At 45.6% G+C, this 13296-nt stretch overlaps 1 protein-coding gene across 1 annotated transcript in view; it reads right to left on the minus strand.

Annotated features, from left to right (window-relative positions):
- The window catches only part of SCIN (scinderin), a 535504-nt gene that overhangs the window by 167876 nt on the left and 354332 nt on the right, over positions 1-13296 (minus strand). The window contains exon 5 of the mRNA XM_069648620.1: positions 11906-11998. Coding sequence (XP_069504721.1) covers positions 11906-11998 — 93 coding nt within the window. The remainder of the gene's footprint in view (positions 1-11905; positions 11999-13296) is intronic.

Below are 13296 nucleotides of genomic sequence, written 5' to 3' on the forward strand. Positions count from 1 at the left end.
TTGGCAGAGTCACCTATCATCTTAAGGTGAAAGCCAGCTCTTTTCCTCAGTACCATAGCTTTGAAAGAGGGAAGACCCAGTTCTAGTCTGATCAGAGCCATCGGTACCCCCGGGGGTAACCCCAAGATCCGTCTCCAGAACTTGTCCTCCAGTACTTGTAACCACCCTAGATCCATAGTATGCAGTGACTCAAGACCATAGACGATCATGGGTGCAAACACTTGGATATAAAGATGACGCGTCCCCCACAAGGTGAAACCGCCCTGCTTATTTGTAAATGAAGAAATAAGTGAGGTGACTTGCATAGCTCTTGTGATTCGCCCCTGTCTACAGAGTAAATAATCGCCTAGGGGCTCAATGTCAACTCCCAAATAACGATAGGATGGAGCATAGGGTATAGAATTTCCATGTACCATCAGATTCACGCGTGTTGCTCTTCTTCTCGTGAATCTTAGTACTTTTGTCTTGTCCAGGTTGATGGTTAAGCCATTTATTCTGGCATAATCCCACAGAGAGGTAGCAGAGCGCCTTAAGCCACCTATGGTATTATCAAAGACAACCAAATCATCCGCATATGCCAATACTGTACATGATGCTTCGCCAACTTTAGGAGGGCAATTGTCAACCTCGGCCAGGGCTGTAGGGATGTCGTACACATAAAGATTGTAAATGAGGGGTGCTGTGACGCATCCCTGCTTTACCCCACTGTCTTGAATCACATTGCTAGTTAAGTTTCCTTCCTGATTCAATCTAAGGCATGCCGTAGTATTGTGATGGAGTAGTTTTAGATAATATAACAAGCCTGTTGGGCATCCCAATTTCTCTAGCTTGGTCCATAGTCTCCCTCGGGGGATGGAGTCAAATGCGGCCTTAAAGTCGATATACAAAGCGTACACCGGGGGCTGCCCCTTACTAAGTGCCCGTGTATGAAGTATATCCATAACCAGAAGGTTATGTGAGGTGGAGAAATCCCGCCTAAACCCGCATTGAAATCTGCTGAGTATTTTGGAATTGTCTACCCATTTCTGCAACTCACTGAGTAACAGTGAGGCAAACAACTTACCGGAGATATCTAACATGGATAACAGCCTGTAATTATTAGGATCCAAATGGTTACCTTTTTTAAATACAGGAATAAGAATGGCAGTTTGCCATGAGCGGGGAATTACCCCCTGCTCTAAGATTTTATTGAAAAGTAAGGAGAACAGATCGGCCCAGAATAGAGGATAGCTCTTAATCACTATATTGGCTAACCCGTTAGGTCCAGGGGATCTAGAAGACTTGACGGCAACTATTTTGTTCAAAATTGCCTCTGCTGAGACATCAAAAGGCAGCTGAGAGGGAGCCTTCACCCGAAAACTATTCAAGGTTTCTATACCTCCTGAGTTCCGGTCTAATAGGAATTTTTCCCACACCTCCTTACTTATAGGATTAGTTAAGGGGCCTTTAACCTTCTCTCTGTTCTCATTAAGGAGAGACCAAATACCGCGAGAATTTCTAGTGCAGATAGTTTGTACTAACTTCTGATACCTAGCATTTTTTTCAGTGCTCTTAATGTTCTTAATATCTGCTCTGTATCGATTTTTGATTTTCCTTAGTTTCTCACGGTATAAGGCTCCAGGTAAATTCATCGGTTTCAAACCTCGAATAGCCGCTCTTAGACCTCTCTTAGCATCCCTAATTTCCCTGTTAAATGGGAGTATAAACCCCCCTGTTTTTAACATATGTCCCTTGTTGGCCATGGCATGCTGGCCTGAGAATCTAGATATCCAATCCTCAATCTCATTTATCGACATGTGTTCGAACTCATGGGAATCTAGGACTGCAATAGATTTAAGTGCTTCCATAGCCGAGCTTATATTTCTCTCGGACCACACAATTCTGGATCCTGCACAGTTGGTTTGGATACTACCTATATTAGGAGGTACCGATGTAGGAATAGGGATGCATAGAGTGCACTGTAGCGACGCATGGTCGCTCCATTCGTTATGCTTCACGGCCATATCAACTACTCTTGTCTGCAGCTCGGGGCACATAAATATATAGTCTAATGTGCTAATAGAATCTCCATTAGACCAGGTATGCTTCCCCGGCCGATCTCCCATGGTGCGGCCATTGATCATAGCCATATCCCAAGCTCCAAACAATTGTAGCCAGCCTAGCCCTTCAGCTTCCCTCTTTCCATGGGTCATTACGCACCTTGTACTAAGGTCAGGATTAGAGGATATGAGTGTTTCATCAGTCATATGGCAATTAAAATCGCCCATGACCACCACAGCAACATTTCCCACTCTCAGCCACCAGGAAGACAACAGGTCCTGTATCGCCTCCTGTAACGAATCACGAGCCAATTCTCCTGTGAGGTTATAAAGATTGATTACTAGGCACCTTCCCAAACCTCTTTCATCATGAAGTTCGACTTCTACTGCCAGAAGCAGCTCCTCAGCTTTACACTGTATCTTACGAGACATAATCGAATTCATTACCCCAGTTAGTAGGCCCCCATAGGGACGACCCTTACTGCCACGTTTGGCCACCGCTTGATGTGTAACAAAACCGTCTAGTAATAGTGGGTCAAGAGACCATGTCTCTTCAAGACAGATACAGCTGTATTGTGACAGTAGGTCTACAGAACCCTGTGGACCTACTGTCACAATACACCCAGACTGTGGGAAAAGCCTCTGCAGTTCCAGGAAAGTAATGATAAGCATCAATGGTTCTTTAACTTTTGCGGGATGGATTCTAACAGTGACTTCAGAGCTTGCTGTATTTCAGCCAGAGCAGGGTTATTCCCCCCCCCAGTTTTAAGCACAGTATCCACCGGAGCTGTTGACATAATGTCTTCTGGTTTAGGCAAAGGGCCCTTATCCATAGGGTCCACATCAATCTCAATGTCCACTGCCATCAGATCCTCTTTGTAATTGCTGATTAATTGCGCCGTAGTCGGGAAGATACAATGTATGGCCGAGACGCTGGGATTAGGGCACCCAAGTGCTTCAATCAAAAGAAAGTCTTCAGATTTTAAAACACGCAATTGAGGTATGTGATATAGTCTTGCAAGCAGCTCTGAGCTTGCTAACCAGGGATTTTTGCCACTGGGGTACAAGTTCTTAATGAAGCAAGTGCGGTTAGTAGTTATATCATTCACTGCTCTCTTCTGATCCAGTGATGGAGACTCACCAGGTTCCTCTAACGCCTGTATCTCAGGAACATACTCCGACTGTGTATATATACTGGTTTCCTGGTCAGGCTCATCGCACAGCACAGATACTTCATTATCGTCCACTTCAGTTGCCTTATCTTCAGGTATCAGCCAATCTGACAGAGGACCCTTTGCCCTAGCCGCCTGTTGAGCTGCTCTCACCATTCTTTTCCTGGCCTTTTTTGACCGTGTCTCAAGTGCTAATTTAGGTCCCGATATAGGAGGTTGGGCACCTATTGCCGCTGGCTTATTCTTCAGTGCCTTTTTTGCCAATCTGCGCTGTTTACGTGTAAGGGGGGACTGGGGACTATGCTCCTGCTCCTGTTCATCCACCTCCTCAGGAAATATCTCGATTATACTGTTGCTATTGGGTGCGTGTGGCCCCTCACTCTCTTCCATCTCCACTTCCTGCTCGTTGATCTCATCTGCTGTAAGTAATGCAGCTGATAGATTAATTTCTGCCTCTTCTCGAGGAAGGCCTTTAGAGCCTAATGCCATAGTAATAGAATTGGTATTAGCCAGGATACGTCCCGACATCTGTAACAGTATCTTGAGGGCAAATTGCAGGGCCGCCACCGATGATTGGAGCTCAGTTATCTTTGATGAGCTAGGGTGTAGATCGATGTTATCTTTCATCACATTGTCTGGATCATCCTCCATCGACGTCATTACTAAATTATGAGAAGCAGACAATCGTCCGCTCCTATCCGGAGCGTTATACTCTCCTGTGGCACTATTCATGCTGTTTTCTTTAGGGGGCGTTATACCACTGTTTGGCCTCGTAGGAGTTTGTGCCTGCATCCCTCTCTGTATAGTCAGACATAGATCTAGGAGGGAGTTATAATCTATGTCGTCGAAGTTAGAGGTATTTAAGGAGATGCCACCATTATGTATTGGTGCTGCTGTATCCTCGTTTACTGTAGAGTTGATGGCTGGGGGAGGATTCACCGGAAAAAACTCAGTTATGGCCCCTTGCACCATCGGTAGGGCATATTTGGCATTCTTTTTAATTTTTCCCCCTTTCTTTGGGCACTCTTTAGATTCCTTAATGGGCGGACACTTACTTTTGCATAGATTGTATATCGAGTGGGGGGCTCTTCTACCCCGCTGCATGTTTATGTTATAGCTCACTTCGCTTCACAGTCAAGTAAGTGTAGGGAGGGCTGGTGTTTACGTGGTGAGATGATTCCCCTCGTTCCACGCAGGTAAGCAAAATTGATTGCCCGCCTTTTCCTGTGATCCCCCCTTGTCGGTTAGCCAGGGGGCTACGAAGCCCAGATCCCAGGTCAAGGCCCACAGTCTCTGGGTGAAATTGGCAAGTTCCCCTTCTTCACAGGTAAGGCTCTAGCTTCCTTCCGAGGATAATCAGGCATGGGTAGAGTATACTTATTCTCTGCTCCACTGCACCACTTATAGGTGACTCACCGTCTCCTCTAATCCCTGCCCCCCCTCCTATCAAGGGGAGAGGTCCGTCAGGGTAGAGGGACTGACGTGTACACTCCCTCAGACTTATTCCTGCGGGAGTGCTGCAGGAGCCGTACCACCTCTTTCAGGTAGGCTCCTTTTAATAAAGGAGCCAATCACCCGGTACCACAGCTGGCTTTATGCCGAGACCAGTTGGGCCGTGGGGACCGAGCACCACTGGGAGCCACAGGGGGCCGCCGTGCAATATTTAACACGCTCGCACAATTCCGGAACAAATCCGGAACTCGGTGCGGCGCGGCTAGCCAGCCAGCCTCCAAGCTTTCCCTGCTAGGCTCTCATCTTGCCTGTGCTACTCCTCACAGCCGGGGCCTCTCCTTCTTCTTCTCCTTCTCCCTCACTTTCGCCCGCGTTGTTGTCCTCGCTCCCTCGCCCGCACACTCGAACAAAACGGGATACAGGATTCGAGGAAAGGACCCTCCTACGCTTCAAAAACGTCAAAACGTGTCAAGCCGCACCTCTGACAATAGCACTTCTCTCAGAGGCCGCCTCCGACACAGTATATTTTACTATGCTCTATCTGGGCGCTTAGGTAAAGGAAGTGTTTACATGAGACAATATATACAATGGTTACATGATGTTGTCATAAAAAACAAATTACAAATAATGAGTTCAAATATAAATGCATAAGCGATGGTGGGTGGGGAACATGGGAGAGTGTATAATACAAAGAGGGGAAGAGATATATATAAGATAAGGGGAGTGAGGCGAAGTAACAGGTGTGGGGTGAATGGTGTTAGTCTTTATTCAGTAACCAAGTGAGGACGTGACAGTCATCCTTGTACGGATACACGTTAAAAACTGTCAGTGCAACATAACCACAACCGGACGGGCCCTTCTGGCACTTGCATATTGACTATGTCGACATGCAAGATAGATGTGCCTCTTACAGGTACATAATCGTTGTGGCATGTCTTTTTTCACATTTGCTTGAGGAGGGACCCTGTTCCCATAATGATGTAAAATAAGCGTCCAGATTTTTGGTGAAGGGGGTATGCCCGAGGTAGGGAATATGTGATGAAATGAGGTCAGACAACAGGCAACTCTTTGCTAATGATCTTTTTAAGGATGGTGCAACACTCCTGGGGATAAACCACTGACTATGCTAGTGCTTGCCCAAGCTGTCAGTGACACTTGGTAAAAACTGGCTTTACTGCTTGCCTATCGCTTTATTTGACTTACGTATCTCACTTGTAAATTATACTCTGCACAAAATACTGGCAGGAGAATGCATGTGCCTTTCACTCCTGCTCATACAATTTTGGATGCTAACAGCTCTGCTCAGATACTAGGGGAAGAGTTCAATGCATACTTGAAGGAATTTACAGTCTCTCAACTACATATCTTGTCAGGTGCACCCATCCTCAAGCCGACCAGTCGACAACACGTCAGCAACCAACAGCACGATAGAAGAGACATTTGCATCAGCCTTGCCCTCTACCGTGGGGACAAATTCTTCATTAGGAATTTTACAAGGAAGTGGAAAGAGCCTCACTTTATGGGACAGCACACAGTCATTTACTCCAGGCCCACTGTGGTCAAGGTGACCGACCGCCGGGCATGGATCCATCATTCTGACATCCGCAGAGACTACAGTGCCGGCTCTCTCGGAGGAGAGGCTAGGAGAACAACTTGATAGGGAGGATCTGTCAGCTTTTGTTGACTTCTTTTCTGCTATTAGGTTATACAGGAGGCCTGTGGAAGAGATGGACGATATGCCATTGCAGTAGTGTTAGTAAGGATAGAAGGCAGAAAAATACTGTCTTGTGGAATAGTTTTGCATTTTTGTGTTTTCTTTTCTCTCTCTCTTCTCTTTGCTTTCTACTATACAGAGGATCAGAAAGCACTGTTAAAAATAAGGATGCACGAACAAGAAACAAAAGAGGCGTATTTAATGCAGATGTTTTTCATGATGGCATTGGGGCCAGGCAGGACACAGCATCTGGGAATGTATGGTACGGGGATATGAGGCATGTGGGATGGGAGAGACGTGAGAGAGCAAATGACATTTGTTATGTGTGCTCGCTCATCCCCCACGTCACAGGGTGCCCAAAACTTTCCAGCCCCAAGAGGTCAAATTGGAGGAAGAGGGGTATGTAATCTGCCTGTCATTGTGCAAAACTAGGGGTCTTTTCCAGGGTCATTGGGTGAGATTACACTGGATTGATGTTGGGGCGAAAGGTGTTCGCAGACAATTACATGCAGCTGGGGTGAATGGCAAAATAAGAAGCTACCAAATCTATAATTTTGGAGTATATCACAGATGGGGTGAGGAGAGGGGGAAGTTGTTTACAATGTATAGCAGGGTGCACTGTCGAAATACCAAAGGGCATGATATTCCATGGTGCCACACAAGACCTTTAATGCAAATAGCGGAATCCGTTTTTCATGATGTTCAATCGGAGGGATGTTGACGAGAAACAGGTGGAGCAGCAACTATTAGACCAGCAAGTTTGGCTGTAGTTCCATCACATGTCCACTTGTTGTCTAAGGCATCAACCTTCTTCCTGTCTCATCTGCTTCCAGGGTTCCAAGCAGCCGCTAATGCCAAGTGGTTGCAGGTGACCCTCTACGAGTTGTTACAACTGACAAACTCAACAGAGAAAGGATTACATACAGTAAGGGAGGAGCTTCGGGCAGTCATATTGGTTCCACTCCAAAACCACTATGTGTTGGACATGCTTACTGAAATGGAGGGTGGAATCTGCCACATGATTGCCAGTACCTGCTGTGCCATAAATCCAGCTCATGATGCAGCTAATGGTACATTGACAGAAGCCATAGAGGAAATTCAGACACTCATTGAGTCTATGACATGAGAAACAAATGCAGTTTCATCAGCCAGCTGGTTTGACTCTATTTTCTCTTGGGTGCCAATGAGGTTGGCGATCATTTTTAAAGTAACTGTCCCGATGCTCGTTCTGGTGCTCATCGCCTTCTGTGTGGGCCAGCATATATTACAACACTGTAAATGAAAAAAGAGTAGGAAGAGATATATAATATCTCTGAATGTTGATCGGGAGGGGGATAAAGCACATGGGTTCCGGAGCCAATGAGCATGATGCACAAGGAGTAGTTACAATGCCACCTGCAAACATGGATGAGTATGATACCTTTTGGGTGGCATGCTCAGCTGATGGGCAGGAGTGTTTCATAACAGACTTGTCCCTGCAGGAGTAAGAGGAAGAAGGGGGAGCATGGATAGGGTAAGTAGGTTGTGGATCCCCAAAACGGTAAGTAAAAACATGACGAGCGAGAAAGTGCTGATCGATAGATCGATTGAAGGGGGGAATGTGGTAAAGGTGCAAAAAAACACTGCCAAGGAGGCTGCACCTGTCAATTATTTGACTGATGGGAGGACACTGCAGGGAAAGGAGGGGGCCATCCTGGAGGGGAGGACATCAGTGACAGCTGCACCATGAAGCTTTTTCACCGTGGGTACATGTGCAGCCAGAGAAGTCCCTGGGGAAGAGTGGGGATTTGGGGCACCAAGGGAAGCATGGGGAAAAGGGGCACACTGGAGATAAGCATAAGGGGTTGGGGTAGTGGCTAGCAGTGGTTGTATAGCACAATGTGAACCATATAACATCCATTGTGGAGTAGAGGCTGCAGGTAAATAAGACAGTTGTTTTTGTGCTGCTATAGGCCTTGTGTCGGGACCAACAGATACTTTTGAGGCCAGGAATCCAGGCACCTGGGTGTTCCCTGGGAAGTGTAGAGAATTACAAATGTAGACACAGGCAAAGAAAATTCAAACCACGGGGGGTAAACAGTTTGAAATTGCCCCTTGCCAGATGGTTGTGGGAAGAGGGCTGTGGGGCAAGAGGGTGAGAAACGGGGAATCAATCCCGGGAGAGTTGTTGGTGTCCTTAGAGTGCAACAGTGTTCTGTGCTTTTGCGTATGTTCGCGGGATACCTCATTGGTCGGATGCCGTGTAAATGTCTTCCCCTTGCCAATCCCAGGTTGTCATGTGTGGTCGATGGGAACTGACCAATAGCAGATGAATAAAGTTCAATCAGTGTGGGATGGTGTTGGACAGTGAGGACCGGAAAGGCATGAACCAATCACAATTATTCAATGCATGTGTAGATATAGGAGTTCTGATGTATTCCCACCAATTAGCTTTGTAGGATGTTTTAACACATGTTTCATTTGATGTATGCTAATCATGTTGATTATGTATAAATAGTTTGCCCAGAGTGGGTGACATTGATAGCTCTCTTAACTCAGTTCTGTTGCACCATGCTGTTTGAACCGTGCTCTCCCAGCTGAGTCTGGTCCTAAATAAACTGTGTTACTTCCTGCTTGGTGTATGCTAATTTTTGTATTACTTTGGTGTTCCAGTCATCACTTGCCTTGAAGGGCCCCTGATACAATTGCATGATTCTTCATGAATTGGACACGTAGTGAAGACTCTTTATGGGCCTGATATTAAACGCCCCCTACCTTCATGTACTATTGCTATGGCAACGCACATCATAAGACTCATGTCATGAAGGTTCAGGAAGGACCTCAAGACCATCTGAATCAAGGAGTGGCTGGTCTTTAACACCTTAATCCAAACTCAGTCCAAGCCCCAACAAACTCATTCCCTCCCGTGCTTTCTTGTAGACCCATTGGTGCCAAATGACCCTCTTAGTCCCCCTCCCCTGTTCTCTCACTACTCCCTTCTATTGATCATTTGCTATCTGCTTCCCTTGCGGTGCACTTCTTCCCCTATTGACTTGCAAAGCATTCCATTGCTTCCCGAAGATAGGTGCATTCTCAATGAATGGAGTCGAAGTAATAGTAACAATAATAATAATAATAATAATAATAATAATAATAAAGGTTAACACCTCCCAAACTGTATTCCAGTTCTCTAAAATCATTCCAAGCAGGAGTTGCATGAGGCATAAAATCGTGCAGGTAGCCACGTAGAAAGCTGTCAGTTAAGCGGGAGCATGGAAGCAGCCCCAGAATGCTTGCCTGTGCACCATCTTGCTGTGATATAATGCACAGCTGGAGGGGCTGTGCGATCTGAATGTTGGGGTCATTGTGTGCAGGCCGTGAAGACCGGAAAGGGCTGAGGACATGCGGTAAGCACTATGGGATGTGTTCCTGAGATGCTGGAAGGCTGGAGGATCTGTCTAATGGAGACCCTGGGGTGGGGAGGCCAGCTCCAGCAAGACTCCTGTGGCAGGGTTTCGTTTATTTGATGGCCTGGGAGAGGATATGTGGAGGCTTGGGGATCCAGGTGGCTTGGAAGTCTGCTGCACCCCGCCACCCTGCGCTCTGTTAACGTCGTGATTGCAACGATCGTGCATCAGGACCACAATGGGGTACCTCCATGCACTACCCTCTACTTTCTCAACTCAGTTGTTTGAGGCGAACAAGTGCTGTGTAGAATACCTCATTTTAACCTTCCATACCTTCATATGTGACATATATATATCATTATTATTATTATTATATATATATTATTATTATTATTATTTATTATATGTTGATATAAGTTGACCGATTTTGCTCAGTCCTAATTGGAATTATTTGCTCTATAAAAGGAGGACATTGTTTTCTATTCTCAAATTTCGAATCGTACGAAAAATTCGATACATTTGCTATTTGGCGCTAAAGTGGATTATGGAGTGTTGTTATGCAGCGGAATTAAAGTAGTGAATACAGTATCAGATCACTTATTTTTAAAGCAGTTTTTTTTTCGAAGCACTTTTTCGTTTTACAAATTAATTCATTTTTGTCCAAAAAGCACACTCTTTAAACGCATTCAAATTTCTTTATAAAACATGTTCACAGAAATGTGTTGGTCTTTTAGACCTTTAAGCGAAATCACTTTGATTCACAACTTCGAAATAAAACAGATCTTCAACCCAACAATTTAAATTTGACTTTTGAACAAATCATTTTAGGCCAGCCAGGTCCATAATGTAACCATAAATAAAACCAAATGTTTGTAACTAATATTTCAACCGCTGGGGCCTCAATTCTCCAAAGTATTCCTGGTCTTGGAGTTTAGCCAGAATGTGATTATGGAAATAATGTAGGCATAAACAAGAACTGCATTGTATGTCCAGCAGGGGATGCGGCACTCTTTCTTTTCGAAGGCAAAGTAAAAAAAAGAAAATTCCGTTTTCAGGAGACCTACATATCTCACATAACCATTCAAAGCCTATATATATGTGGTGTAAAGCAGACCATTTGGGTCCGGAGTCATGGAAATATATGCACAGAAAATAGGGACTTTGTGCGCCAAACTGCACGCAAAATCCCGTTATTCGATTCATGGATCGACTGTGCAATACTTTTTGTACTTTGAGGGGACTTCGCACAGGCTTGTCATGTCACTGCGAGAGGCCGAGTGCCTTGTGCAAGACACCACGCAGAGCGTGGGCGTGGCTTGCGCATGGGGCAGGGTAGGGGGCGGAATTTGCAAAATGAGCAAGAAGAAGGGAAAATGTGGACGTTACGAGAGAGGGACCGCAGGCAGTTCACTGCACGCCCACTATTGCGCAGAACGATACGTATTCATGGATCCAAGCATGCTACCTCTCAGCGGGAAATGGCTAGGGAAACCCCTCATACTATCTGCCACCCGAAAGGCAGGCATACAGACACTTGCTCATAGGATTCATTGTGCAGAGGTAAAATCTGGTGTCTTATTTAGGGGTGAGTGTAAGCAGCCGAGGTTCCAATCTGGCTTAGGAGTGCGCATACAAAGTGTAGCCAGGTGCAGTAATGGTTTACGGAGGTTCGCACGCAGATTTTCCGAGTTTTACCCAAGTTACGATAAATCTTACGCATGTTGTCGGGTGGCGGTAACAGTTATGGGGGACCCTCCGCAGGGTCCCCGAGATGCAGGGATGTTTGCGGGTGAGCCCCAAGCACTGTTTGTAGGGTGCATGTATTTGTGCCGGGGGAGCATGCAAAGGTAGCTGTTCTGGCTCTTTTTGCTTTGCATGTGGGCGTGTTGGGGGCGTTCAGGCTGCAACTTGCGTATACGGTTACTTTGCGCAAGCAATTCCATGAATGCACACAGTGTGCAAAAAAACATCTGCGGGCAGGCTCACAGAGACTTGTTCTCGGGGCACCTGCTTTGCGGGATCTCTGCACACTTTTCCATAAATTAGGCGCTTGGTGTCTGAGCTCTAGTCTCAGAGTGCATTGTATGTGATCAGAAATGGCTAATTTCAGCTTTCGGGTTCAAAAAGTGGTTTTGTGCTTACCATGTACAACTTGGCCATTTGCCTGTTCGACACATCTGCAACATTGTCATCATTATCATCTCCATCTGGAATGTTAATCTTTTTCCCCAGAACCTGTAAAAAAAACAGACAATTACATTTAAAAACATCATGTTCCAGTGTGTTTCAATAACGCACAATAACCATTAGTCCAGCTTCATATCGCTTCTTAAAAGACATCACAACAACAAAAATATAACAAAAATACACCACAACTGTATGTCAGAGCGAGACAGGATATAAACTCAAGGATAACAGTTTGAAGTTTCACAAAACCCAGATAAAACAATGTTAAAGAGTTCACAAAGTAATGTTGCGTGGGCTTGAAGCGAGTGACACAGGGAGAGTGTAGCGCTAGGCAACGCCCTGCGATTGTAGGATTCTATGCGCCAGCTTATTTGGGTTTACCTCAGGTGGACCACTATGTGCCTACCGCTAGAAGATGCAAAGACGGAGGTGGGCAATAAAGGGGAGCCGCCTTCCGGCACATCACAGATTCCCAATGGAGTCCAGAGGAGGCGAGCTAGTCAATAAAAGGCCCTCATTTATAAGACCCTCATTTGGACTAGTGGACAGAGGTGGAAGGAGGATTCAACTGAGAACCAAAAGCAGACCTAAAAAATAGAATAGTGAGAAACTCCACCTGCCTAACACCCATTGGCAAATGGTGCTGCTTTGCCATAAGACTTAAAAAGCTACTACGTATGCAAGAGTGAAGAACTGTTGTCTGAGCCAATGCTTGATTTTTACAGAAATTCAGTACAAGCAAGAAATGCAAGGGCACAAATAGTGCACATAAATCAACTAGGTGGAGGCATAACTGGCAAAACATTTGTATTACACCAAGAGCTGGTTCGTAGCTGCAATTAAGTCACTGATTTCTTTACTTCAGAAAATTGCTCAGATACTGCTCAGAAATAACATTGAAATCCACTTAAAATCACACCACAAGCTCAAAGAGATCACAGGAGTGAATGCTTTGGGTGGAGAAGGGAAGGTAGTGGGTGGGAATGGCCATAGCATGGTCGTGGGCACTTAATGGGTGGGTAATATGCAAAACAACACTCACTGTGTCCCACCTCACATCGCCACATCTCCAGTGCAGGGTCATTTTATATGGGGCGGAATGGGGCGTAAGGGTGTAAAAGCAAGCCATACTGCTTTCACAACTTCATTTAACTCTCGACCCCATTTTCATTTGCTTTCAAGGCACAGAAGAGGCACGTAGCATACATAAAATGGCTGCTGTGTCTCCCTGCTCCGTGTTGAAGGAAAACTAGTTTCATGCCTGTATGAGACTGTCATACATGGGCAACACAAATGGATCCCTATTGAACCTGCTTCCATTAGGAGCCTGCTAAAAGCTGGCAGAT

Source organism: Ambystoma mexicanum, chromosome 2q, assembly GCF_040938575.1.
Source record: "Ambystoma mexicanum isolate Mex_15411 chromosome 2q, UKY_AmexF1_1, whole genome shotgun sequence".
In the NCBI taxonomy this organism is placed as follows: domain Eukaryota; kingdom Metazoa; phylum Chordata; class Amphibia; order Caudata; family Ambystomatidae; genus Ambystoma; species Ambystoma mexicanum.